Below are 27,984 nucleotides of genomic sequence, written 5' to 3' on the forward strand. Positions count from 1 at the left end.
ATGGAGGTCACTTCAGAGCTGCTTAACTCACCAAGAGGCGTGACGTCCACCAGCATGAAGTACCCCCCCTCTGGGACCACAGGAGTCATCCCGGCCTCCTGCAGGATGGCGGCCAGCCGGTCCCTCTTTCCCTCCAGTTCTTCAGCGAGTGAAGAGAAGTAACACTCAGGCTGACCCATCATCTCGTAGTTCAGGAGGAAACCTTGAGCCACGGCTTCCTGGAGACAAACGCGTGGGAGACTCAACCATCTCCCTTAAGTTTCTATGATTCAAACTCACCTGTAGAGGTGTGGGACAGGTGTACAAGGAGTTCTGCATGACGGTCTGGAGATGCTTTATCAAAGACTCGGGTCCAATAGACCAACCAAGCTGGAGGACAGAAGAAGCTTTAATTCACAATCAAATGAAATAGGAAACTGTTCTTCCATGAAAACTAAAGAGAACTGAACGTTTGTTTCTTCAGAGGAGATATGTAAATGAGAATGATTCATTTGAAATGAAACACATTTGGAGTTCTCTAATGATGGTAATCCTATAATCATGTCAGTAACGCCTGACTGCATCTCAGCTCAGACATTTGATGCTGCATTAATAAAAACACACATTTCAGAGAAGCACAGCTCGCTGCCTTGGTAAAGTCTTGGGGTTTGTGTGTCACCGTGCGCGCTCTGGAAAATACAGAATGTCTTGAGGGCAAATCTCTGATGATTTTCATGTGTTCGACCACATGAAGATCAAAACCAGTCCCTCCATGTAAACAGAATGGTCCATGGTCACTTTGACGGCAGAAGTTCAGGTTCTGCATAAATCATGATTGTTTGTCTGAAAACATGGCCCCCACATTAACCTCAGACCTCCCCATGTTTCAGTCATGCAAATGAGTTTCATACAACTTTCTATTTCCATCTATTATTATTTGACAAAAATGAAGTTATTCAGATTCCTGTTCATGGGAAAACTTTTCAGTTTGAACAAACGGTTGAAGCAACTTCAGAACTGCAAAGCTGTGTTGAATCTTCAGGTGCTCCCTGTTTTAGTGACTAAAACTTGAATCATTGGGACTTTTACTGGACCAATTAAACCACAACTGTTTGCAAACCCACTTTTGCTAAAAAATGGCGAGACAAACGAGCTTGACAGCTGAGGCTGCAAAGAAAGCTGAAACTTGATAATAATACCTGCAGATCCTCAATACATCTGATTTTGTGCCATTTCCATGTTAAAAATACAACAAAATTTGAGCTTTAAAGAAATTCTATGAATTTGAAGCTACATCTGCTTCAACCTGGAAGTCAAAAGCTCTTCGTTTCACTCCATGGGTTTGAGCTTCCATAATGAACCACAGATTAGATAACACTGAAGTATATAGGTTACATATATATGCCAGTTTAGCTGTGACGAAAATAATCAAACTTTTATATTTTTACATATTTCTAATTCAGTAGAAACTGTTTGTTTTTTAGTAAATTTAGAGGTTCTAACCTTCCATCCAGTGACGCTGAAGGTTTTCCCTGCACTGCCGATAGTTATCGTTCTGTCCCACATCCCAGGCAGAGAGGCTGCGGAGGAAACAGGATCAGTACGACGCAGATCCTCCACCAATAGGAGCCTCACGGAGAAGACATACCGATTTTCACGTGTTCGTGTCCTTTGTAGACCAGCCACTCGTAGACTTCGTCGCTGAAGCACAGAGTGTCGTGTTTGACGCAGAGGTCTGCGATCACCTGCAGCTCGTCTCTGGTGAAAACCTGATGGGAAAAGACGAGGAATGTGACACCGCGGAGAGTCGGAGCAGATGGAGGCACAGGTGTGAGCTCACCTTCCCGATGGGGTTGTTGGGAGTATTGATGATGATCGCCTTTGTCCGGGAATTAAACTTCCTGGAGAGCTCGTCTGGATCGAGATACCAGTCGGTGCTTGAGGTTGGGATCTTTCCAGGCTTCTGTAAATGTTTGAAAATAAATGAACAGTTTAGAAATTATAATGCGTATGTGTTTCTGTTAATCTGTGGAAGGAAACATGTCATTACACCAATTTGATAAATCCACTCAATCAGAATCATTGACTGTAAAAGAGAACTGGACTGAGTGAGTGTGATGTCACCCATAGGAAATGGGTTACTTCCAGCTCCAATCAAAGTCAATTCAGTCACCATGTTGGAGACAAATGTTATCACTAAGCAAAGATTGATCTGAGTCAACATTTCCATGGCGACCACACTGTCCAATCAGGAGTGAGCTTGTTGGAAGTCCACACTTCTACTAGTTGAAAGCGGGCTACATGAGATCTGTCGGTCAAACGTTCAACGTGAGACCACATACGCCTGATTGTTCAGTTTAAAACTTTGTCAAACTCGTGCAACAAAAAAAAAACAAGAAAAAGTTAGGATTAGCAAGAAAATGTTAAAAATGTATCAGAGTAAGAATAGTTATTCTGCCAAAAAGAATGACTGAGTAATAAGATTGTATTTCTCTATAGGAGTCTATGGGGTTTTGGCATCCTGGAGCCAGCGGGTACTTCCTCTTTGGATTGTGAGGGGGGAGGGGTCACTCAGTCCAGTTCTCATATACAGCGCTCCCTCACTATATTATTATTTTTTCCCAGTCTCACAGTTCTTTAGTGGATTTTGAAATGCTTGTATATTTGTTTATTGTTCATTGTTTGGGACACTGTGTTCTGCGTCCTGATTGGCTGTTGATCTTACCAATTAATCTCAACTGTGTCTCAGGTTGCCACAATGACATACATCTTGAAGGTGATCAGATCTTTGTTTTCATTCTATAAAACTGGACTTCTTTTCTTTGAAAATGTGAACTTTGAGAGTTTTAACAAATGGGAAAAGTGTAAAACTGTTCATGCTTGTCTGAGAGAAGTCTATAAAGTGTGTAGTAAGGAGTTTTACAGTCTTAAAACATCCATAATCTTATGTTAAGGCTTTTATCTTATTTTATTTTTAGAACTTAGGATAAACAATGGAAGACTGTAAAGTCAATGATTCGAATAGAAACCTGACACACTGAGTCTTTATTGGTGGATTTTCCTTAGAAACCTCTTTTGGTCTCTTTGTGACAAAAAAAAAAGATTGCTTATGTTTCATTGATTTATGTGATTGTTCTCTCTTTTTCATGATTTTACATCGTTCTTTACTTTTCTAACAATGAACTTATAATGGAGTTGACTGGAGTCAGACTTACAGGCCGTAGAGGTATCAGCACCGGCTTGCCTCCAGCCATTCTCACCATGGGAACATAGCAGTCAAAGAAAGGCTCAATGATGATGACCTGGAACAAAGGAACGTAACACGTTTAACTCAAGAAAAACTCAAGAAATGGTAGAAAGACTCGTCCTCACCTCGTCTCCTTCCTCCACCAGAGCCTGCATGGTGCTAAACAGGGAACCATAACCTCCTACTGTCACCAGGATTTCCTTGAATGGGTCGATCTGACGTCCGCACACCTTTCCGTACACCTGGGAAAGGGCTTTCACCAGAGACGGGTGACCCTGGACGCAGAACAAAGGGCTTGCTAATGTGCAGGGAAGGTCCAGCTGGCAGACGTGAAGGTGGCGGTGACTTCAGAGGATCCTCGTGGTGTTTCATCATAATGGTGAGGTAATCTAACATGTCTGTGTTTCATGTCTTTTTCCACAGACATAAAGCTGCAAGGTGAATGTAAGCTAACATTTCCTGAGAACTAATCCAACAAATGAACCAAGACATGCAGGAGAAGTCTGTTCTTTATGGATTTAGAGGAGCAGCAGTTTTTCTGCTGTACTGAGCGTTGGATTAACTAAATTATCCTGATCTGTTAGCAAAATCAGATTTATGTTATCCATATTTTTATTTTTCCACTTAAGTAGATTGTTTTTGCTACTGTAAATGATAAAAGTTCCCTGCTCTGCTCTATTCTGTTGCATCCATTTGCTAATAGATGTACATCTTTGTTTTTCTCCTCCGAGCTACAATCTGGATCAAGACTGAAGAGCTGAAAACACTTTCTGAAGTACTAAATCTCCCAGTCCAGCTTTACCTGGACACAGAGGAAAGATGAACACTCTTCTGCTGTTTCATCAGGCCTCAACTTCTAGGCTCGGCTTTGAAAGTTCACGTTTTCAGGAACTTTTATTGCTTTCTCTGTTCTCTCCTGCCATATTTAAGTCTGAATCCAGTTTTCCTTCAATTCAAATGCATGAAATTTAAAACTTTTATTAATGTTGTTAGTGAAAATTGAACTTTTGTGTGATATGTATTTCCTCGCTTTTCCTAAATGAGCTTATTGTACAGAAAACTCTGAGGGTTTTCCTCCCATCGTAGTTTAATGACCAGGAGTTGTAGATAGTTTAACAATAAAATACATACATTATATAGTTTGATTGTAAAGGTGCTAAAGCTTTTATTTCATTCTGAAATACAATAATAAAAAACACATTTTCTTAATTAAAAGATAAAAAATAACATTCCTGGTTCAACACTGCCCCCTATTGGTGACAGTTATATTTTTAAATTATTCTCTGTCCCCACTGTCATATTGACTAAAAATCACATGACCTTTGATCTTATGATACCATCAAAGTAGATTAAATCAAAGACTTTTCTCAGTTTCCGTTTTGTTGCTTTATCCATCGCTCCCTGCTTCAAAGAGCGTGCACTTACAAAGCCTCTGGTGTACTGGTTCATCCGGTCCACTGACGCAGCTTTGGCCAGGGCCTCTTTGACATAAGAGGGTGGGGGGATGTCTGGGTAGCCTTGACCAAGGTTAACAATGGACGGGTCCGCCGCCACTGATGTGAACGCCACCCTGTGGTGAAACGTAAGAGTGTCTGAAGAAACACCACAGAAGAGCAGTAAACTGTTTCCATCAACACAACTGTCAAATAAACACACTATAAATATGGTTAAAATACTAATACAATAGTAACTAGATATATAGCATTACCTGCGTTAATGCAAGTGTGAATGCTGTAAGTTAAATGTGACAGCCAAAGATGCCAGGGCACTGAAAATGCTGGAGCTAAAAAATATGTCTAAATTGGCCAAAAACAGCTAGCATAATGCTAAAATGTTAGCTAAATTCCAAATTAGCCAAAAAAAATGGAAATATGTCTAAAGGAGCAAAAAAAAGAAAAGAAAAAAAATGCCAGCATAACGCTAAAATGTTAGCTTGACTCCAAATTATCCTAAAAAATTCTAAAAATGTCTAAATTAGGAAAAAATGGCTAAATGCCAAATTAACTTAAACCTAGTAGTTGCTTGAAATTTAAATGGTGTCTATTGCTGAAAGTATGAAGAAGTTCACAAGTGAACTTGAGCTATTTCTCATTAGGTTCCTTAGGGGTATATTTTGCTTAATATTTAAAAAACTATTAAGTTTATGAATAGCAAAAGTACAAGCAGTAATGTCCTGAATGAGCTGAACGTTTTGATACTGAAATCGCAGAAAGTGTGCTTTACGTGCTAAAAAAATGTACGGAAAGGAGTAGGAGGATTCACACACTAAAAATTCACAATGATCACTGAAATAACTGCATCTGAAAAAAACAATTCACAATTTGAACTAAAGATTGAGGTTTTAAAGTGGCGTCAGAATCATTTTATGAACAAACTAATGAAAACCGGCTACATTAGAAAACACATGGATGTGATAGACTCGTCCTCTAACCAGCATCACAGATGGAACAATAGATAAAATAAAAAAGAACAGAAATATTTTTGTTGTTATTATTTTCAAAGGAAAACTGCCTGAAAACAAATGACGGTTCACTAACCAGACGTTCTTGTCCAGGCCGTCGATTCTTTTGGCGTGAGTGTGCCGGGACATCATGACATGCTGCAACACAACAACACAAAGCTGAGTTTGTCCCCTGAAGTCACAGAACCGAGCACGTCTGCTCTGTTCTGTCAGGAGGGAGCATTTGGAGGACAGGTTAGGGAGAAAAAACATCTTCATCCCTTTAGGACTCTCTGGTCTGCACAATGGCATGAAGGTGGAATGGAAAAACTACGTCGTAAAAACTTCTTTAACCATGTGGATAAGAAGTGCAGCGTGTTTTGGTGGTGGGATTTACCTGTGCAGTGAAGGTCCTTCTGCAGGCGGCTGGAGCTGAGCGGCATGTGAGCCTGGAGCCGTTACGGAGATGCCAAGCAAAGTTCATGCTGAACCAAAACACACAGAAGGTTAACGGTTACAGACTCTGATGAAGTTTAACGCTTAAACGCAAAATCTTTACCATACTGTAACTATTTACCCGTTCACACGATCAGCGTCATTCCAGTAGATTTGAAGGAGAAAAGCGGCTCAACGCCGCTTTTCTCCTTCAAATCTACTGGAATGATGTTGATCGTATAAACGGTTGTAAAGTTACAGTAAATCAAAGAACATAAACACTGGAGCTCCTGTGTTAAAAGAATAAAAAAAAAATTTGTTTTAATTTTGACCAATTTATAAAGTGCTGTAACCTAATACTTTCATTGTAAGTCTTTCCTGAACACTAATTACTGTTTAGCTGACAAATCTAAATGACAAACTCGGATCACATTTGCTATTTTACGAAAACGCCATTTTTTTCCTGCAGTTATATAAAACTGAATGGTTTCCTAGAGAGGTCAAATGAGTAATCTAAGCCATTTCTGAGAGACACACACGTGGAAAATCTTTCATTTTTTAACTATAAAGACCAAAGATGATTCAATTATTAAACAGGTGCTGATTTTTTAAGAATGATTACTAAAAAAAAATTTTATTTTATCTGTTTATTAGTATTTGAACCAATTTAGACACCGTTAAAAAAAAGATATTTTATTTCAACATTTTATTTAATCTCACCTAATCGTACCATGTTTTCTTATTACTTTAAATAACAAAATATATAAATGGTTCTTTCATGTTTAATATTTTGTTTTTTCTATTTGTTTAATTAAATATAAAATGTGTTTTTTCTTACTTTTAACCATCACACTAGTTTTTTTCAACTTTTTATACATTAATTTAATCTTTCCTCTTATTAATCTTTGTTTAGTTTTTCTCTTTGTAATGATGTCAAAGTTGTGTTTTTTTCTGTTTCCTCTTGTCTTTTATGTGCTAATCTTGCCATGCAAATATTCAATTTCAAAAGTAACAAAAATGATAAAAAAAGGGAATTTGACTTTGTATATGTATAACTTTGCATATTTAAATAACTACTCGTTAATTTTGTTGTTTCCTTAAGGCGAGAAGCCGCACCTGGAGGCGGAGCCTGCTGCCCCACGTGACCAGCCTGATGTGGCTCGTGCTAGTCCTGGTCTGAATAGCAGGTCAGTCCTAAAGGTTAAGGACCCGAGCTGAACCAAACCGTTGTAACTCTATGGATAACACTGAACTTAAAGCCACCACACATTCATGGGAACTCCAATAAAACCCTCTGACTCTCTTTTAGCCTCGCGCTGCTCTCAACTACAAGCTAGCTAAAGCTAACATGTTGAGGCTAAATGACGGTCAAAAGGTCCCGTCATTTCTGTCTTAAAACGCGTTATTTAATTAAAAATACTTCTATGTGTGAGCTGTTGTCGGAAACAAACGTACCAGGCACTTTTAATGGGGAAGCCCGCGTCAGCAGCCTCAACTTGCGTGCTGTTTGGGCTCCGGTGTTGCACTGAAATCAGTTATCATGGTTTTCTGCGCCACCAGGAGGCGCTGTTGGACCCTAAACAAAAGTTCACGTGCGCGCTTACAAACAGGCTTTAGTTTCTGTGACCGCGTGGGTTCAGGATAAAACTCATCACAGAACACTGGTGTCATACAGAAAGACTCCCTTTTTAAACATAGATGGCATACAGTAAATAACAAAGATAAATAAACTGTACATCAATTGTTTAAAATAAACGCCAGGGGGGATACAAATACAAAAATACAATTATATTAAATTATAAACCAGACCAAGATGATATGTTTTAATTGCTTTTTGTTTGTACTGGATAAAATAGATTGTAAAATCTTATTTGGGCCAATAAGTAAAAAAATTGGGAGGTCTATTATTGAATTTCCTTTTGTGAACATAACAAATTCAGGATATTTATTAAATAACATTAAGATGAAAACTTATCGTATTAATTAAAGAAACCAAAATAAGACATTTTTCTATGTTACGATATTTGTCTATATTAGTCTGAAATTTGGGGTAAATGTGTACCAAATAGAAATGAATGAAATCACAGACAGTATAATTAATCGTACCTTGATGGTATCTATCATTTAACTGACAAAAAAAGACAGTTTTATAGAAACAGATGTTTTATTGTATCATCTGCAAACAGACATCCCTGTTTTCTGACATTCTGGTGAATTAGAATTGTGTCCCCTAAATGACCAGCAGAGGGCAGCAGATTCACTTTGCAAAAACATTGAATACAATTTTACACATCGGGGTTTCATCTTAGTTTAGTGGTTAGTAGTTGCCATAATCTTTAAAGTAAGGTTACTTTATTATAATTATTACATCTGTACATATCATGAATCTGTCTACATTTATTTAACATCCAAAACAGCAGAACAATTGTTTTGGGAATCAAAGAGCAGGTTTCAGAAAACACATGCAAACATTGTTAGTCAGTCAGCAAGTTATGATAAAGCAAAAAAAGTTTGCAAAAATCCGTTGAAAATATAATCTGAATTATTGACAGCAACCGCAAAGGCTAATAAGTCTGCATAAAAACTCCTCATGTATCCAAAGGCTTATAATCTCGTCTTAATGTTGACTTTAATATGGGAAATCTACATGTGAGTGAACCGTTCATCGTCTGCAAAGGAATTATTATAATAATCCACTCTCGTGGCGCCGTTTTCAGCCGTTTGCACTTGTGTCCCTTCATCATCCTCCTCCTCCTCCACATCTGCCTTTTTGTTCTTCTTTCTGGAATTAAGAAAAAAATGTGTGTGAAGCTCAGTTTTATCGTCATGAACAACTCCAGTCTCGCTCCGATCTTCAGCTCACCGTTTCTTCTGGACGAAAGAAAGCGCCAGCAGAATGACGATGCCCGCCAGAACCATACCCATCACCACCCCGAACACGATCAGCCATGTGGGTGTGGGGGGTTCAACCGGCGCCGCCAGCGTGGGGAGGATGCCGATGAACTCCAGGGTGGAGTCTGACAGCATGAAGGCTTGGTTGATGCGATTTCTGGACTTTCTGTGGAAGAAAGATGGTTGGATCAACAATCAGATGGACGAGTCTGATGTTCATTTGGTGTTCTTACAGAAAAAAAATCTTCCTTACACTCACTGTGATAGCAAATGCTTTTTATGTCACTCAAAACTCAGGAATATTATTTATTTTTCTAGTCAAATTAACCTATTTCACTTGACGTTAGGACACAGTTGGTTAAAATGAATAATATTTGATTAACTTAGCATCACATGGTTTTGGTAATGTGTCTTCAACGATAAAAAACTCTGAAAGTTTATCTCATGATTAATAAGATTTAGTTTTCAAGGTTACTTAAACTTACCATGAGATTTGTAAAAAAGGCTGAACTTGTGTCTGTAGTTTATTTTTGCCACACAAGTTAACAAAACTAGCAGGCTGTGGTAAAAACAACATTTGTTCCTTATTTTAACACCATTAAAAATAATTGTATTATTAGTTGGCACATGATTTTAAACTTTAATGTTGTTTTATTTTGAAAAGTCTTGTTTCATCACACATACTCATACTGAGAGCAAAGACATTTTATTGGTGCTTATTATAATTAACTTCCATTGTTAAATTTTTAGTGCCAAGTTTCTGCCACAGTGCGTGTTTTTTTTTCTAAATAGCTTTTAAAGATCCACTTCAATGAAAATTGTGTTTTTAAACTGTTCTTGTGGCATTTTACTGATGATAGAGGACATAAATTGAGAAAACTGCTCAAAATTGAATTTTTGATTATTTTTTTTTATTTAAATTATTGTGAATCAAGAGCAGACAGAAAAATGCTCTTAAAAACCCTGCAGTTGTTACATAAAATCTACACTTGGCGAGCCATGAGCTCCCTGCTCCATTCTAATAAATAGACAAATAGATCCATGAACGTCTTTGTTTTCCTCATCTGAGCTGGAATCTGGATCAGAACTGTTCGTCTGGATATCTCCCACATTACTCACCATTTTTATTGCACTAGTAATGTTAGGTTGGGGGTGTGAGGGGCTATACACTAGTGGGAAAGCATATTAACAGATGGATGATGGGAAGTGGGGGTGGGGTTATTCTGCGCCAACTGTCCCTTCCACAACTCAGAAGTGAATTTCTACTGAACTCCTGCTGCTCTGCAGAAATGATGTCCTGGAAACCACTTTTTTTAAAAGAGCACTGGGAACACTTTTACTGTAGATCATAAAATGATTGGAGTGGGGCTTTAAAAGCAGGTTGATTCATATTCAACAGTGTATGAGAAGTGACTGTGATCTTCAGGAAAACATCACATTTATCAATCATCCACTGATTACCTGACAGCCTCTTCCACCTCTCCTTTGGAAACCACTTTTGAAGGGTCATTGGGAGACGTTACCACGAACCAGAAGGACACCCTTGGAGTCTCGTCACATACCACAATGTTGGACACTCTGGATGAGTCCCAGAAGACAACACAAACGTGAAGATAATTAAGATTCTCATTTTAGTGAACGAAACAAAAGCAGTAAAATAGTTTTCTTACGTAAAGTTCTCTCCCTTCAAGTTCCTCATGGCATAAGCCATGGTAGATTGGAAAAGGAACCGCTCGTTTTCATTCCAGTCATACTGCAAGTTTGACAACAAGAATAATACAATAAAAATCTTTCAAGTTCATGAATAACATGACCACTGGATGACATTCCTTCTGCTGTTACAAAACATGCTCCATCTCTTTAACTTAAAGAGAACTCACTTTGATGGAACCATTTCTAGAAAGTCCAGACCATGGATGCCTAAAGTGCGACCCGCAGGCCAAATATGGCCCGCCAAAGGTTTTCTGTTGGCCCGCCAAGTCGTGGCTGATGAAGGCGTGGAGTGTTTAGTTAAAACCTCTTATCCGTTTTCCATTTCATTCTCTATGATGTTCCAAAACTCAACAACTGTAATATACTTTTGACCTCCGGGTGGTGCTGTTAGCACTTTCTTCGCCTGCAGCTATGTACAAAACAACCCCCAAGTGAGTCACCCCTGGGTTTTTTTTTTTTTTTTTTGGTGTCAGAAATTTCCAAGAGCCTTCACGGTCACTTCCGATGCTTTCAGCAGAATTTTTCAGCTAGCTAAGATGGAGCGACAGCAGCAAACGGATAAAGTCAAAAGACCAGCTCCTCGTCTCTCATTAGGATCCCAGTTTGCAGTTTTCATTGGAAAAAGTTTGTCTTGTTTTTCAATTAAAAATGTCCAGTGAGGCCTTGCTGTTAAAGGTTTCAAAGACAAATGTTATTTATTCTTAGTAATGTGTTACCTTAATAAATACAAAATAAAAAATAAATTAAACAATATTCTTTATTTTCTCCTTTTATTTTATGACATGCAAAAAAATATTGCATTTGGCCTGTGGACCGCGATCCCATTTAGATCTTGGACCTTTGAGCAAAAAATGTTTGGGCACCCCTGGGTCAGACTAAAAGTTTTGACTCATCTTTAATCCCCCTTTCTGATATAAGAATCAAGCTATGTTCACCGCTCTAAGCAATGTGCGTTCAAAGAACAACTTCCAGTCAAAAGACTTTGTAAACACGCATAGATGTGTTTCATGCAGCCTTTGAACGCACGTTGAAACTAAAACCAGGTCAAACTTTGACGAATCAGGGACAACAGTTTGAAAATTCAGAATTTTTATTACACCAAGTCTTTCATATATCAGAATAAAGCTGTCTAAGAAAAATTCTGGACCAAGATTCAAGAGATTTGCTCTGCTTTTCTCCTTCAGAATCTACTGGAATGATGTTGATCATGTTAACGGTTGAAAAGTTAGAGTAGATCAAAGAACATAAAGTCTAGAGCTCCAGTGTCAAAGCGTTAATTCCTTGATGCCTGAATTTATTTCCAGCTATAAAAAAACATTTTTTCCTGTTTTTATGTAGAGGCTAATTCAAGGTAATGTTGGAGCTAAAGTGGTTTGATGCATCAATAGGTGTAAAGAGGTTTAAGAACACACATGCCCACTAAGTGTGGCTAAAGCTGATTGCTTTTCCCTAAACTCAAAACCCAGACAAAAAGAAACCAGAAAAACAGTGAAGAAATATTTTACCCTTCAGATGTCGAGTTTAAAATCCGTTGAAGGGAAACAAATGTAAGTTTAATCAATGAGAAGTAAAGTAAACTAGAAAAGTTGCATTACCTGCGAAAATGCTTGTGTGAATGCTTTTGCTGAAAGCAGTTGCTGAAAATGGTGACGCAATTTACTTTAACTGATGAAGGGATTGCTGAAAATGCAAAAGCTACTTGCAAAATGTTGCTAAACTGTACTTGAAATTTTGACCCTTGTGCTCCCTTATGGGGTCCAGATGACCCCACCCTTACATTTAGGTGTCAGCCCTTCCATGACAAAGGTGGACAGACTTCATGTCTGTCATTGGATACCAGTAAAGATTGATAATCATTGAAAAAAAAAAAGTTCAGCGCACTGTATTGTGGGGTCCAGATGACCCCACTTTTAATGTAAACAAGTCAAGGAGAGCGGAATGGTTACAGAACCATGAAAGGGTGCTGAAGTTTACCTAAATTTCTGAAAAAATTGTTATAAAATTGCAAAAATTTGCAAAAATATTTAGTGTGTTGCTTAAATGTGAGCTGAACTCCAAGTTAGCTAAAAAAGCTAGCTCGTTGCTTAAATACTAGCTAAACTCCAAAATAGTCTAAAATTCCTCAGTAAACTAAATGAGTCAAAAATGTTAGCATGTTGCTAAAATAGAAGCTAAACTCTAAATTATCCTAAAAAACTAGTAGATAACAAATTAGCTCAAATGCTAGCATGATGCTAAACATTAGGTAAAATCCACATTTTTTAAAAATTACTATAAAAGACTAAAACATATTCCATGAATATATTTAAAGGCTTGATGCTAATCTACTTAAAATTATAAATTTGAATACTTTCTCATTCATTTCCTATGGGGCATATTTTGCTCAATATTTCAAAAACTTTAAAGTTTATGGATACCAAAAAATGTAAGTAGTAATATCCTGAACAACCTGAACGTTTTGGTACCAAGATTGCTGAAATTGCTGAAAGTGTGATTGAATCTTAACGTGCAGAAAAATGTGCGTAAAGTAGTAGGAGAATCACTTTAGTGTGTATTCTTACTATGCATTCACACAAATATTGATCAAACTTTTGGCTGTTTTTAAAGGCCTTTTCTGGCATTTGGTGAAAATCTATAAAAAAGGATAAAAACGCTCAGTTTTTGGTTGAATCATTTTTAGAATCAGTATTTTGATTTCATTTGATTTCCCCTTTGAGTGGTCGTAGGAAAACAGCAGGAAGTCAGAGCAGAGCTGTCAGACTGGTGATCTGTGTACATACGGCTTCAGCTCCCAAAGCCGTTTTGATGCTGAGCCGGACTTTGTGGCCATTTGGAGTATCTACGTGAAAAACACATGAAGACATTTTTAAACATTACAAGTGTCTGGAAATGACAAAAACAAGGCAGCCGAGGTCCTAAAAAGCAACCACACGGACCATATTTTTTAAATTTTGCTTTTGGAGGTTTCAGGTTGTGAAGAAAATTGTACTTTTGATGGATGAAACTACAGTTTGTAGAATTACTTAAGAAATCTCACTTTGAAAAAGTTGACTTACTTGGTTTGCAGGTCTCTGCTGCCAGAACAGGCAGAAAACACAGCAGGAGGAAGACCCTCTCCAACATTTCCCTCCACGACAAGAAGCAGAGCAGGAAAACTGTAAAAGCTCAGATGAAACTCCCCGTATTCCACGATTTGAGGAGGTCAGCAAAGAAGAACCTCAATGGATAAAGAGCGAGTTTAATGGTTAATCCAGGACACACCTGAAATGACTTCTTTTAAGGAAATGACAGTGGCTGCCAAGTACTGCACGGAAACCATGAAGTGCCGCTGAGATGCTTGTTTGCTCCAGAGAGGCAGTTTGCTCACAGACCCGCTGATTTCATATTTCTCAGCCTTTTTTTATCCTCGTTTCTTGTTCTGTCTGCAATGCAGGTAACTGGAAAACACAGCAAATCAGCTTAGAGGTTCAGATAAGAGCTGCGGCTGCATTCCTCAGGGGGTGAGAGCGCGGTTTGGCCTCAGCCACGGACCACCACTTCACGTCAGACTGAGCATCTCTCCCATCCCTCTGTGCTTGTTTTTCTTTCACTTGTTGCGCAGAGTCACCATAAAACCCTCAAGATTCTGGGGAAGTCAGCAGCAAAAACGTGCACAGAAAGCAGAAAAAGCTCCGTGAATCATTGCAGTGCCTCAAATGAAGCATTTTGTATGTTCAGGGTTAATCATCCATTTTCCCCATGACAGCTGTTCGGTTAATTGTTCAACAGCCGCACAGTGAATGGAGCTTAAGAGGCTTTTAACCCGTTCAGGTGAGCTTTAAAACGTGCAGGGACACAAACATTTTTAATATTTTACTGGAAGTTTAAAGTTCTCTGATCCTCTAGAGCAGGGATGTCAAACTCAATCACACAAGAGGCTGATATCCAAAACACACCTTAGGTCAAACAGGTTATTGAAAACACTAAAACTACATTTTTAAAACTTTTTAACATAATGTTGAACTAGATATATAGCATTACCTGCAATAATGCTAGTGTGAATGCTGTAAGCTGAATTTGGCTGCTGAAGTTACCAGTGCTGATAGCTGAAGATGCTGAAAAAGCTGAAGCTGATAGCTGAAAACTCTTAAATAAATAGCTGAAAACATCAGCTAAATGTTCAATTAGCCTAAAACACTAAAAACAAAAAAACTTAGGTTAGTCAAAACGACTAGTATGTAGCTGGAAAATAGTTAAACTTCAAAACACCCTATAAAACTTAAAAAAAAAGCATAAAATAGCGAAAACTGCTAGCATGCAAATATTAGCAAATAAATAAAAATAAAAGCCTAAATAAGCAAAAAAAAAACAGCTAGTGTGTAGCTGAAATATGAGCTAAACTCCAAAACAGCCTAATAAACGAAAAAAGCCTAAATTAGTCAAAATAACTAGCATGTAAATAATAGCCTAACTCCAAAATAGCCTAAAAACGTTTTTAAAAGCCTAAATTATCCAAAACAGCTAGCATGTTGTTGAAATATTAGCTACACTCCAAAACAGCCAAAAAACGAAAGAAAGTAAATATGTAAATATGAACCTAACTCAAAAATAGCCTAAAAAATTTTAAAAAGCCTAAATTATCCAAAACAGCAAGCATAGCTGAAATATTAGCTAAACTCCAAAATAGCCTACAAAACTTTAAAAAAAAAGCCAAAATAAGCCAAAAAGCAAACAGAATGCCAATTTTTAAAACAGCAACTTTTAAACATAAATATAAATAATAAAAAGGCAGGAATATTTCTTCAGGAAAAATAAACTTAAACCTTAAATAACTCCATAAAAACATATTTATTGTAAATTATACAAGTTAGAAAGTTAGAAGTACAAGATAACATCGGGCCATTAAAACAATAAAATAAAATGATCTGGAGGGCCGGATAGAATCACCTTTGACACTACTCTAGAATGTTTTTCCTGATGTCTGAACAATGTTCTCAGTGTCAGCAGGTTTATGAAGCAGAGAGGACGGGTGGAACTGTCTGTACTTTTAGTCTCATTTCCACGATGGGATCAGAGCTAAACGGTGCAAAACAGTCAACATCTTTGAATCCAACAAGTGTTTTTCCATTAAATGGACGGACAACACCCAAAAGTGCACACACATGAATGGATGACCCAACTGCAGCATAAAACTGCTCTTTGCTCCTTTCCACCAAATGAAGATTTTACACAGCGGCAGTAAAATTCAGTTTTTATAACGACTGATGTTTTCGAGTCTTCCTCTTTGGGTCACAAACCACGGCCTGCCACTTTAAGGTTTCTTGCCTTGTGACCACTCTAATATAATCTGTGTTCATCCGTTCATGGAGGCGTTTGTGCAGCAGAGGGCTTTTCTCCCACAAATACACACACTGCTACAATCATTACAGTGTGCTTGAAAGATATTTTCTTTTTTTTTAATTTTATGTAAAGACTACTGTAGCTCTAAATCTGAAACAGGTCAAACACATTAAATATATCAGATGAGGTTAGGGAGGAGCTTGAAATGTCGCTTAAAGTTAATGAGGTCTGAAAATACTTCTTGCGTTGCACAAACATAAGAGTACGTCGGAAACTACTCGGATAGCTTTAAAATGTGCAGTTTTTGATTTAAAAGCATATTTTTTCTAGAATCATTAGAAATACACTGAAAAGACCTTTAAGCCTGAGGCGTTGTCGGTGACACTTTAACACAAAATCTTTGACATACTGTAAATTTTCAACCGTTAACACAATCAACGCAATTCCAGTAGATTTTAAAGGAGAAAAGCGGCTCGATGAGCCGCTTTTCTCCTTTAAAATCTACTGGAATGACGTTGATCGTGTTAACAATTGGAAAATTAAAGTAAATGTAAGACCTTAAACATTCAAAAATTTAATTTGCTATAAACTAATAATTTTAAATTTTTAAAAATGACACAACTTTTGTTTATCGATCCATTTCACTTTTTTCAGTGATAGTTTGAAGTATTTTTTCTCCTCTTCTTGACGATTCTGGCTTTTAGGTGATGAAAACCTCGAGTTTAATCACTCAGATCTGGTCAATCTCATACTTTGCATAATTTATGTTTGAATCCTGCAGAGCAAAAACAAATGTAAAATGGAGATGTCCTTCAGAATTCTTTGGATAAAGATATTAAAATGATTTATACTGATAAAAGATTTAGGTTACTGTTAAAATGTAAAACAGTTGGTCCAAACTAGAGAAATGTAATTTTGTATTAGTAAACATATATGTATTTTTGCATGTGTATCTGTGTATATGCATAATACAGTATGTTTGCATATAAATGAATATGTAGCTGGTTAAATATTTAGATGTTTAATGTTTGTGGAATATTTGCAAACTTGATATTAAACAAGTTTTGTTTCTGTGTAAATTGTATCATTTGTATGGGCTTTGATAAGCATGACGCTTCAGCCCAATCCTTTTTTGATACTTATTATCAGATGATGTCAAAAATATGATTTTGCCCTTTTTAGCCAAAATCAAATGTTGTTTTCTAGGACATAGTTTCTGCAGAGCGGCAGTAGTTCATTAGAGATACGCCTGAGTTGTGGGCGGGGCTGTTGGCACAGATTAAGCTTCCCGTTATTTCCCATCCTCCTTGTGTTTATGTTCTCTCCTACTAGCTTACTGCTCCTCACAACCCCAACCTAACATTACCAGTGCGACAAATATGACGAAAATATCAGATCTCAGTCGTACAGTTTTGATCCAGATGTAAGCTCAGACGAGGTAAACAAAGACGCTCATGGAGCTTGTGGCTTACTGTTCTAGCTTCTACTGTATGTCACACCTACAAACGTTTTCCGAACACTTTTTTTCATTTGCTCCTGATTCACAACAATTTGAATAAAGAAATACTCAGAAATTCGAATTTGAGCTTACAAATAGCCTCCATCAGAAAAAATATATATGTTAAAAATATTAAAACCACTATTTTTCATAAGAGTGGATCTTTAAGTAATTTTGGTGAAAACTGTTCCTTAATTGATCAGATTTATGCAGAAAAAAACAGTACTTTTACCCAGTGACGGCAGTGTTGAGACATGATTTAACTTTTCTTTTAGGCATGCACAACATTAGCATAACAGATAAATACCATAAAATGTAAATATCAGAAGCTGCTTATAGCATAAAGGTTTTGGCAGATGTATTTGCCAGCATATTTCAGTCTCAACTAAAAAAAACATGAGTGCATTAAACCACAATGAGATCTCAGAGAAAGAGCCTACAATGTCTATAGCGTATTTGTGTGTAGCAGAAAAACACAATTTTTTGAAAACAAAAACTGAATATCATTAATTGCTTAATGTTTACCAGACAGCATAAGTTTGAAATGTTTTAAAAAGTATGTTTGAACTTTTTTTAACCTAATTCCATCATTTCTTTTCTTTTACTAGAAATAAAATGTTTTAATTAATTATTTTTTTTCTCTAGCAATTTATTTAATTTTACCTGAAACTTTTTGGCTTAGCATTTTTAGCTTATATCTGAGTAACATTACTTTGACAATGACGTATGAGCAGAAAAGCATTGCAGAGGCTCTCACGTTGCGCTTTGTCGCCCTCTGCAGGCGCGCAGCGGTATTGCTACAATCAATCACAAAAGACGGTGGGAGTGGACGCAGCGCGCGGGCTGTCTGTCTGCTCCTGGAGGAGGAGGGAGGCTCGTCGGCTGCCAAACCCGCTCCCAGCGTCCTTCGGCAGCTGAAACAGGAGCGGCAGCGGGATGTATTGATCCGTCTGGGCTGCAGCGCGTCTCCAGAGGCTCGGATCCTCCATGCGCCAGCACAGGGATGGATCAGGAATCCGGTGCGGCAGTGGCGGCGGCGGCGGCGGCGTCCGGGGCCAGTTTCATCTCCCTGAGCGAACACGAGCAGATGTATTTCTCAGGTCTCCACGGTCTGTGCCAAGCTGACGCCTCTGGGAAGCTGTCGTCCAGCAAAGTGGCAGAGCTGCTGAAGGCGTCTCAGCTGCCGGCGGAAGCCCTGCATAAAGTGAGTGCTGTGGGTCATCAGGAGGTGCTGCGCCCGCCTCACACCCGTTAAGCTTCTATTGTGAGGGCTGTGCGTGCAGGAGCGCACTGGTTATGACAGTCAGCTGCTCATCAGAAGACAAACCGCCTTATTTGGTTAAAGTTAGACTATAAAAGTGTGATAAAGCAAAGTCTGATTCAGGACTGCAGAGTTCCTCTTTACCCCATAAGGCCTAAATGTTATTCTAATTTCACAGTCTTTCAACCCCTAAAAGGCCTGTCATGTTAAGGTGACATGTGGTTATTTTTTTTAGATTATTAGCTCTCATAGAAGGAATAAAACTCATATTTTGCACTTTATTATTGCAGTCATTGATCCAAAGTGTCAGTAAGACATTTCAACTACTCAAATATGAAGCGTTAGTGTTTCTCTGGGATTGAAAGCTCCATTTATGCACACATTCATACTACTATGAATATTAGAAGCTTCATTCAGTCTTTTATTATAAGCAATCTGTAAAGTTTAGGCAGTTTTATGAATATTTAAAAACCCACTTCTAAGAAAATTGTGTTTATATGACGTTCTTGTGGCATTTTGTGACATATTTAAAGAAAGCTAAGCTTAAAAATGCATTTCTTCATTCAAATCATAAATCAGAAACACTTGAAAAAAAGACATTTAAAAAAAAGGCCATTTGTGATGTAGAAAATACGATGGGCGAACCATAAGCCCCTTGCTCCGCCCCATTCTGAATCATCCACTTGCATCTTTGAGCTGGAAGCTGGATCAAAACTGTATGGCTTTTTGTTGTACCGCTAATGCTAAGTTGGAGGTTTGAGAGGGGTTGTAAGCTAGTGAGAAGGAGTGTAAACAAGCAGATGATGGGAAGTAGGGGCAGGCTTACTCCAACTGTCCCGCCCACAAATTACAAGCAAATTTCTACTGAACTGCTGCTGCGCTACAAAAAACAGAACTTAAACAAAAACAAAACTGTTTTTAAGTATTAACCTTTTAGCCTTGGAGCTCCAGGGTTTTTGTTCTTTGATTTACTGTAACTTTGGAATCGTTAACACGATTCCAGCAGATTTTGAAGGAACAAGCTGTTTTTCTCCTTCAAAGTCTACTGGAATGACGTTGATCGTAAACGGTTCAAGAGTTACATTTGTGTTTAAGCATCACCGGCGACGCCTCAGGTGTTAAAGGGTTAAAAGACTACTTGCAAACCTTTCAAAAAGATCAAAAGATGATCAAAGACCTTCAAAAGTTGTTTTCATCCCAGACATGCTTCATACTGGAGTCCTGAATCCTGCTGATGCATCACAAGAACAGACAAACGTGTTTTGTGGCTGGGCTCACGCCTCTCTCTCTGTCCCCGGGGGACTGCCACCCGGCAGAGGCAGCCATTGTGTGTCTGTGTGGGTGTCAGGAAGTTTCCTTCCTGTCCGGCCTGGATCTGTGCCCTGACGCGCGGCACTGACTGACACTCAGCCCTCTAAAGCTGAGCTCAGCTCTGCTGCAGGATGCCTGCAGGATCACTCCTGGACTCAGTGGGTCGCCGTGTCTCACGCGTCTGTTTCCTCTGTGTGCCTGCTGTTGCCACTACACACTGATGTTTTACCGTAAATACTTTCTGAACGTTTTTCCAAACAGCACATTATCCGTCTCACGCATGAACGACTGGAGTTACTGAGGAGAGATCTCTTTTCTAAGCTGTTTACAGCCGATGAGCACAAAAGCACTTCCTGCTGCTGCAGTGTAATCAGTCACATGCAGACTTCTGCTCTGTTGACTCAGATTATTTTCTCACCAACTAAGCAAACGTTCCCTGGCAGCATTTATCAGCCACAGCAGGCCCAGTTCACAGGTGTGTTCACTGTTCAGGTACCAATATGTTGGAAGTTTCATGTTCCGCTAATGAGACGTCATACTAACCCTGTGAGCAGCTTCCTTCAGACTCTTAATGCAAAGACAACTAGAAAATTTGCATTATCTGCAATAAAGCTAGAGTGCACTTTGCTGAAGGTAGTCGCTGAAACTTTTTGCTGAAAATGGTGATGCAATTTACTGTAAGTGATGTAGGGATTTGCTGAAAATGCAAAAGCTATTTGCAAAATGTTAAATTTCCTAAAAGATTGGAAATTTTGTGAAAGAGTGCTGAAGAGTTCTGAAAATTTTGTAGTAAAATTGCTTAAAAAATCCCTAATACATGCCAATTTTGTAAAATTATTTAGCGTGTTGCTTAAAAATGAGCTAAACTCCAAATTAGCCCCCAAAAGCTAGCACATTGCCTAAATACTAGCTAACTCCAAATTAGCCCCAAAAGCTAGCACATCGCTTAAATATGAGCTAAACTCCAACATTTCCTAAAATTCCTCAGTAAACTAAATTAGTCAAAAATATTAGCCTGTTGTTAAATAGAAGCTAAACTCTAAATTTGCCTATAAAACCCCAGTATGTAACAAATTAGCCGGAAATGTTAGCATGTTGCTAAAATATTAGCTAAACTCCAAATTTTTTTAAAAATAAAATATGAAAACAAAGCTCATGAATATATTAAAAGGTTTGTTGCTAATCTACTTAAAATTTTGAAATTTGAAGAGTTTCTCATTCATTTCCTATGGGGCATATTTTCGTCAGTATTTCCATAACTATAAAGTTTATGAATACCACAAAAGTACAAGCAGTAATGTCCTGAACGAGCTGAACGTTTTGATACCAAGATTCTTAAAAATCGCTGAAAGTGTGATAGAGTTTTTATGTGCTGGAAATGAGCTGGAGAATCACTGTATTCTGTTGCTCACCTATATAGTGGGTTCACTATTTGACAGTCTGAATCTATAATTACAAAACCCAGTGCTCTAAAAGTTCCCAGAAGCCTCTGATAAAAACCAGTGAGCATCGATGTTCACTAGGATGGGGAATATAGACCACAATGCATTGCGTTTTAACAATTTTTCAGTTGATAAAATTGTTTTTAAAGGATTTTTTAAATAAATCATCCACGTTTTCATCATCAAATCACAATGGATTCATAAATAGTCTTCGTTAAATGTTCGTACATCTTACGTTTTTACCTCGAGAAATCGGTGATGTCATATTTGCTTTTTAATAATATAGAAAGTAGTGAGCATGGTGTCTAAATAACTTTTAAAATCCACTACACTATATAATTTTTTTAGGGAATTCCGACAGCCGTCTTCTATGTTCACATGGTTTGTGGCCTTTGACCTTCTAAGTATCGATGGATCTGTTTACTTCTCAACAACAACGATTACACAACAGAATTAAGACTGTGCACCCTCCTCTCTCTCCTCTTTCTGCAACACAAGTATTGATCAGTTTGCTCCAGATTTAGACTATCGTATCAATGTGGAAACTCTGTTCTTTGGCTGCTTGTGTTGGAACTTCAGATAAAATTCCAAACATTCATTGGCTTTTGCATCAATTATAAATCACACCATCCTCTTTATGTGGGTTATACATGCTCGTATAGGGAGAAATCATTTTGATCATTGGTTTTATTTCATCTTACACCATGACTGATTCTGACCCGCCCATTTCACTTGCTGCATCATACAAGCTTTTCAACTGTATTTTTTCATCTGCCCCTGATTCACAACATTTTGAACAAAGAAGTGCTCAGAAATGCAAGTTTAAGCTTAAATTCTTTAATATTTATACTCAGTAATGAAAAAAAGACTACATCAGAGTACATCAAAAACACAATTTTCACTGGAGTGGGTCTTTAATGTGCATTCATTAAAGACCCAGTCTGATGAAAATTGTGTTTTTTACATGTTCTTGTAGCATTTTTCTGATTATGTAGGACATGTATCAAGAAAATGTAGCTAAAAAAATGTTTTCAGAGTATTTCTTTATTCAAATCGTGAATCAGGAGCAGAAAAAAAAAAACATTTGGGAATCCCTGTAGGCGTGACGTAGAAGCAACAACCGTCAAGCTTTCATGCTCCGCTCCATTCTGATGCATCCACTTCTAGACGATATCGCTCGCCATTTTTGTTCTTCCGGTAATGTTAGGTTGGGGGTGTGAGGGGCTGTAGGGTAAAGGTGCATTCAAACCAAACCCGATTTACATGGCGGTGGCAGCCATTCTCAACAGCACTTCAGTAAAATAGCAGCAGTTGAACACAGTGGTGGTAGTGCAATGGTGTGGGACTGCTTTGTTGTTTTAGGAGCTTTTACAATCATCCAGACACATAAAAGATCTCATAAGTATTGTGCAGCAAAAATATCCCTGAGCAGGAAACTGAAGGAAAGGAAACAGGATAACGTTGGAACAGGTCTACAGAGTAAACATAGTGTGGTGAGGAGGTGCAGGTGGTTGTTGGTACAGGATAAACAAAGGGTAAGGATAGGCTCCAGCAGCCCTGTGACACAGACTCTGGTTTGGAAACGGGTTGGATGGAATAAAGGATAAATAAGACTAGCCAGTTCCCTTCATTGTGTGCTAAACAAACAGTACCGCCCTCTAGTGAGTAGAGTTTGAAAATGCACAAGTTTTTTAACCCTTTAACACCTGACGCGTCGTCGGTGGAAACACAAAATCTTTAACATACTGTAACTTTAAACCGTTAACAAGATCAACATAATTTCAGCAGATTGTGAAGGAGAAACAAAATAAAAATGTAAAAAGAGCATCTCTCAAAATGTGATTTTTTTTTTTTTAACCAATGTTGTGCAGCACAACATAATATGTGCTTTTAACTCACAAAAGATTAAACTTTTTACCAAATTTTTCCTCTTCATGTAAAATCTGTTCATTCTGGAGGTAGAGTTGGGCAGCAAAACGTCTTCAGGTCAACAGGAATGTAAAAACCTACATAGTTTATCATCTCTGTGCACCTCAGCATCAATTTATACGTTTAAGTAATCTAAATTTAATAAATGCTAATTACCGTAAGTAATCCTTACTTTAAAAAAAAAAAGTATTTTATTTTTTTTGTATTTGTTTTTTTTTTGTTCTTTTTTTCCCTGTTTGTCCTCAGCAGTCTTACACTGCTGGGTTTTGTTATTTTAGTTTGGGGTTTGGTAGTCTTAGTTTGCAGGCTTTGATGATTTGTTTTCTTTAGGTAGTTTTGGTTAGGGGGATCTGCTGAGTCAGACGGTCGGTCAACTTATTTTATGTTTGGCCAAGGAGTCACCGTGGAGAGATAAAAGAGCCTCATGTGGATCTGGAGCTTTAGGCTGCAGACAATGATTTAGGGGGTAAATTTTTTTTTTGACAGCTCTAGAACCTTCAAACTAAAAGGTAAACCACGTTTAGTTTTGGAGTCTCAGAGTCACTTCACTTTATTACATTCTGCTGTGGAATCAGACCAACAGAAGTCATGAAGATACTATAGTTTCGATGGTGTCGTCCTGCTAAATGCTCCAGGCTGTTCACTCCTCCTGGAACAGCTTTGGCTCAGAGGTCGGACCGGTTCTTCAAGTTCTGCTGCGCTGTTTCTGAATGATCTCATCCTCCGTCTCTCTTCACCGCCTTCATTAAAGGCTGACCTTTGCAGGCTGATCATGTGGTGCCGTAGTCTTCTTCATAAAAGTGGAAGGGGGGGGTTCAGCCCTCAGCCACCCAGAAACAAAATTCATATACATGTCAGTTCATGCTAAACTCAGAGAGTCTGTTTACAAACACACCAAATATCTGATGATATTCTGAGATCATTTAAAAAATCTACTTTGATGAAATGTGTGTTTTTGGTGTTTTTAAAATTTTTCTGATGATGGAAGTTATTCATAAAATAATTCATATTCATTATATTAAGTTTGTCTTTATTCAAATAGTCATGAATCAAGAACAGATGAAAAAAAAGTTGTTTGAAAAAGAACTTTTTGTGATATAGAAAATATACAAAAATATGGGTGTGAGGGGGCTGTAATTTACCAGTGTTTACTACAAAAAACAAGGAAGGGAAGTGTCAAAATTGTACTTCGAATAGTGACTTATCCCAGCTTGGTGCACCATTGCTGAGAAACGGTTCAGAAAGACACGTCTGTCTTGATCTGCTGTCCTCTGATTGGTTGATTTCCTCCTCCCCACACTCTGGCACAAGTTAGTTTTGGCACAAATGTTTCGCAGGAGGTGTGGCAAAAGTCAGAAGAGACTCCTAAAGTGTTTGTATGAAACTCTTCAGCAGGAGAAAATCAAACCTACAATTTAAGATTTTTTTCAACACGTTTCCCCGAAACCTCATATTAAATCGTGTTTTTTCTTCACATTATAACATTTTTACACACAAGTTAAGATTTTTGTCAGTCAAGTTCCCACATTATTTTCCACACAAATTTCTTTTCAGCTCTCACATGTTCTATTTTTTTTTAAACAACTTCACATTCAGTTTTTCGTGTGATTTAAGTTTGTTTGGAACATAATTACCTTTATAAAAAGGAAGAAAGCAAACAAACAAAAATAATCAAAATAGTTTTCAACAAACATCCAAATGTCATTCTTTTTTTTAATGTTTTTTATTTTTCTCAGAGCTTAATTTTAGGAAATCAGAAATCTATGTTTTAATAAATGGTCTATATTTTTCTATTCTGAGCCTTTCAGAATTTATCTGTAGATATGATCATATATTACCTTTGGAACAATAAAGAACAATTTTTTAATGAAAAAAGTTATTTTCTTTTCCTAAAGAAAAGTAAGACGACTTGATCTCTGAGGCTCCGACTTTTGCTCCTTGTGGGCTCCACCCATCTCATGATGTCAACCTAAAGCCGACTTCACAACATGCCGTTGTTATTGTCACTTCTTTTCAGAGTTGATGATAAATGAAGCGTTTTGTCAGTCACTGGTAGATCTGTGGAGGAAGTGTGTGTGTGTTTGTGTGTTAGCCTGGGGTGGAGGGGGCAGCGCACTCTTCCTGGAAGGGGCTGTTCACCCACGTTCATACGTAAGAACGTGAGAACCTGCTCGTTTTTTGGGAGGAGCTGGTGCTCAGAGTGCAGGGGAATGTTCAGAGATGGATGGATGGATCAAAATACCACTTTAGGGTTGTTTTTCTTGGGGAACTAACATTACAATACACCTAAAAGCTTTAAAAAGTTGATTTTTTTCACGATAAAAGCCCTTTAAGAAACAGAAAATACATTTTTTATAAAACATTTAGACTCTGTTAACTCAATTAGATACAGATGAGGTGAAACACATGAACCAGTTTGGAGGAAATCTCGTAGAAAACCCGGTTTTCTTAACCCTCTCATCTGGTTATGGACCTTCAAACTTGCAGAAACTCACTGTTCCTTATCAACATTTGACAGAACCAGGCCTTTCATTTGGTTCCACCTCTTTGAAGAGATTTGAGCGTTTATTTTGTGGTGACCTTCCCCAGGATGTGGCTTGAAAACGCCCTCAGGACTCACACGTATTCCACTGAACGTGAACCGTCACGGAGAGAGAGCCTGTTCCCAGCTCCCGTTTGATGATAGGGAAGTGGGCGGGGCAAAGTTTGGTGATGAAAAGTTTAATTTCACCAAGACATGAACTGTAATTTATGTTATTTGGTCAAAAATGTGAAACTAAGTTTGAGACAAACTGGGAAAGTCTGAGTAACATTCCAAGATAATCACATAAAGATACAATAACTGTGAATGTTGTTTTGATGAAACCCTTTTGTGTCGGAGCGTCCCAGATAACGCTAATCTTCTTTAAAGGATTCATCGTACTTTTAATGAAGAGCAGGATCAGCTGATGCGCCTTCACTGCTTATCCCCCACATACGGTTTTCCTGCCTTTCTTTTGTTAGTAGAATTCATCATTTTGGACAAATCAGGATCTAAATCAGACTATAAAAGACTTATTTTCTCTGCTCCTTGTGGGAAATGTTTAGCTCTAAAGCTTTAGCTTCAGCTGCCGTTGTCTTTTCAGGTGACAGAGGTGTGCGGAGCCAAACACCTGGGCTACTTTGGTACCGCCCAGTTCTACGTGGCGCTGAAGCTGCTCGCGGCGGCCCAGTCCGGCCTCCCCGTCCGCCTGGAGAGCGTCACGGCGAGTAAGTCAGCTGGTCAAAGTGCAGGCGTCTTCTGAGAGCAACGGGGATCAGGAGATTACAGAACACGACTGGATTTGGTCTAATCTGGATGAAGGAGGGGGGAGTCGAAATGGCTAAGTGGGTTTGCCCTCATTAGAGGAGTGCACAATCAGCTTCACCCCCACCAAAGTGAAAATCTGCTGCCCCCACCCCCCCTAAGCAGCACATAGCTGGATGGATTATTAGTGGATCAGAGGTTCTCCTTCTCTACTGTTTGCACTCAACGCTTTCATTCTGATTAATTCATTCAGAAAAAAAAACACATTTTCACTTATCAGTATTTTTTTAGCATGTTCTTGTAGCATATTTTGATGCATCCATTTGCAGGCAAATAGATCCATGAACGTCTTTGATTTAATTATTTGACTTTAATCTTGATCAAAACTGTACGGCTGCTTTGATATTGCTCGCCATTTTTTTTTAGCACAAGTTATGTGATTTTGGGGTTGTGAGAAGCTAGCAGAAGTGTGTAGACAAAGGCATGATGGGAAGTGGGGATGAGCTTACTCCAGCTTTTTTAATTTGGGCAAAAAATGGCATAATTATAATTAAAAGATTATTGGAAACACTTTGAAAATAGATCAAAAGATGATCAGAGTGGGATTTAAGTGTTTTTTTGTATTTGTGTCCTCAGGTCTACCTCTGCCCAGATTTGTTGGCTTGAAGGCCGAGTCAGAGATGCGATACCCAGCACCTCCTGCAGGAGTAGAACCTCAGTGTGGCTCCACCACTGCGGCTGCGACCTGGAGCCCTGCAGACAGGAGCTCCTTCAGACACCTGGAGGCCAATCCAGACAGGAAGGTGACACATGCACTAACAAATAACGATCCCTTCGCTACATAAACCTCATTTTGACCAACGTTACTTATGTAGAGATTTACAAAAATGCATTCTGGTTGATAACATTACTTTAAAAACCATCTTTTTTGGTTAAAAAAAACTCAACAATTTGGCAAAAACACTTGTGATGAACCAATAATACACATTAAAGAGTTTTTTTTAACTGTTTACCTCTATAAATGGGACTCTAGAAGTGCTGTCTGTTGCCCCATTTTTGACAAATTAAAATCAACTTTTTTCATTCTAATAGTCAAAAACCGTCTGTGTGCTGCCCCCTACAGGCTGAATCAATGTATTATATTTACATTTCGTGATTGGTCAAACCATTCAAGTCCCACAAAGTTCCACATCATGATCTGCAGCTCCAGTATTGATAACAGTCCTGTTCCC

General features: G+C 38.2%; 3 protein-coding genes and 1 long non-coding RNA gene across 6 annotated transcripts in view; 2 read left to right on the forward strand and 2 right to left on the reverse strand.

The window, feature by feature from the left end:
• LOC112150824 (kynurenine--oxoglutarate transaminase 3) overlaps positions 1-7,712 on the reverse strand; it is a 10,301-nt gene extending 2,589 nt beyond the window's left edge. The window contains exons 1-11 of the mRNA XM_024279325.1: positions 7,557-7,712; positions 6,064-6,151; positions 5,764-5,825; positions 4,652-4,796; positions 3,352-3,501; positions 3,195-3,281; positions 1,820-1,942; positions 1,628-1,748; positions 1,483-1,559; positions 280-369; positions 32-218 (exon numbers count right to left, since the gene is read on the reverse strand). Coding sequence (XP_024135093.1) covers positions 32-218; positions 280-369; positions 1,483-1,559; positions 1,628-1,748; positions 1,820-1,942; positions 3,195-3,281; positions 3,352-3,501; positions 4,652-4,796; positions 5,764-5,825; positions 6,064-6,150 — 1,129 coding nt within the window. The 5' untranslated portion in view covers position 6,151; positions 7,557-7,712. The remainder of the gene's footprint in view (positions 1-31; positions 219-279; positions 370-1,482; positions 1,560-1,627; positions 1,749-1,819; positions 1,943-3,194; positions 3,282-3,351; positions 3,502-4,651; positions 4,797-5,763; positions 5,826-6,063; positions 6,152-7,556) is intronic.
• LOC118598636 lies at positions 5,783-9,095 on the forward strand. The gene is made up of 3 exons (XR_004947695.1): positions 5,783-5,921; positions 7,204-7,288; positions 8,960-9,095. It is a non-coding gene; the product is annotated as an uncharacterized LOC118598636 (long non-coding RNA).
• Positions 8,242-13,904, reverse strand: cltrn (collectrin, amino acid transport regulator). Its single transcript, XM_024279326.2, has 6 exons — positions 13,763-13,904; positions 13,487-13,545; positions 10,664-10,746; positions 10,455-10,571; positions 8,965-9,159; positions 8,242-8,883 (listed from the first exon to the last, which is right to left on the reverse strand). Exons 1-6 carry the CDS (start codon positions 13,827-13,829, stop codon positions 8,745-8,747), a joined length of 660 nt encoding a protein of 219 aa, XP_024135094.1. The 5' UTR covers positions 13,830-13,904; the 3' UTR covers positions 8,242-8,744.
• A 213-nt stretch (positions 13,905-14,117) lies between these two features.
• Positions 14,118-27,984, forward strand: part of reps2 (RALBP1 associated Eps domain containing 2) — a 29,221-nt gene continuing 15,354 nt past the window's right edge. For all 3 annotated transcript variants that reach the window (XM_024279324.1, XM_036211404.1, XM_036211405.1), the window contains exons 1-4: positions 14,118-14,248; positions 18,305-18,727; positions 26,592-26,715; positions 27,389-27,555. In XM_024279324.1, the coding sequence (XP_024135092.1) occupies positions 18,527-18,727; positions 26,592-26,715; positions 27,389-27,555 (492 nt within the window). In that variant the 5' untranslated portion in view covers positions 14,118-14,248; positions 18,305-18,526. The remainder of the gene's footprint in view (positions 14,249-18,304; positions 18,728-26,591; positions 26,716-27,388; positions 27,556-27,984) is intronic.

Source organism: Oryzias melastigma, linkage group LG4, assembly GCF_002922805.2.
Source record: "Oryzias melastigma strain HK-1 linkage group LG4, ASM292280v2, whole genome shotgun sequence".
Taxonomy (NCBI): domain Eukaryota; kingdom Metazoa; phylum Chordata; class Actinopteri; order Beloniformes; family Adrianichthyidae; genus Oryzias; species Oryzias melastigma.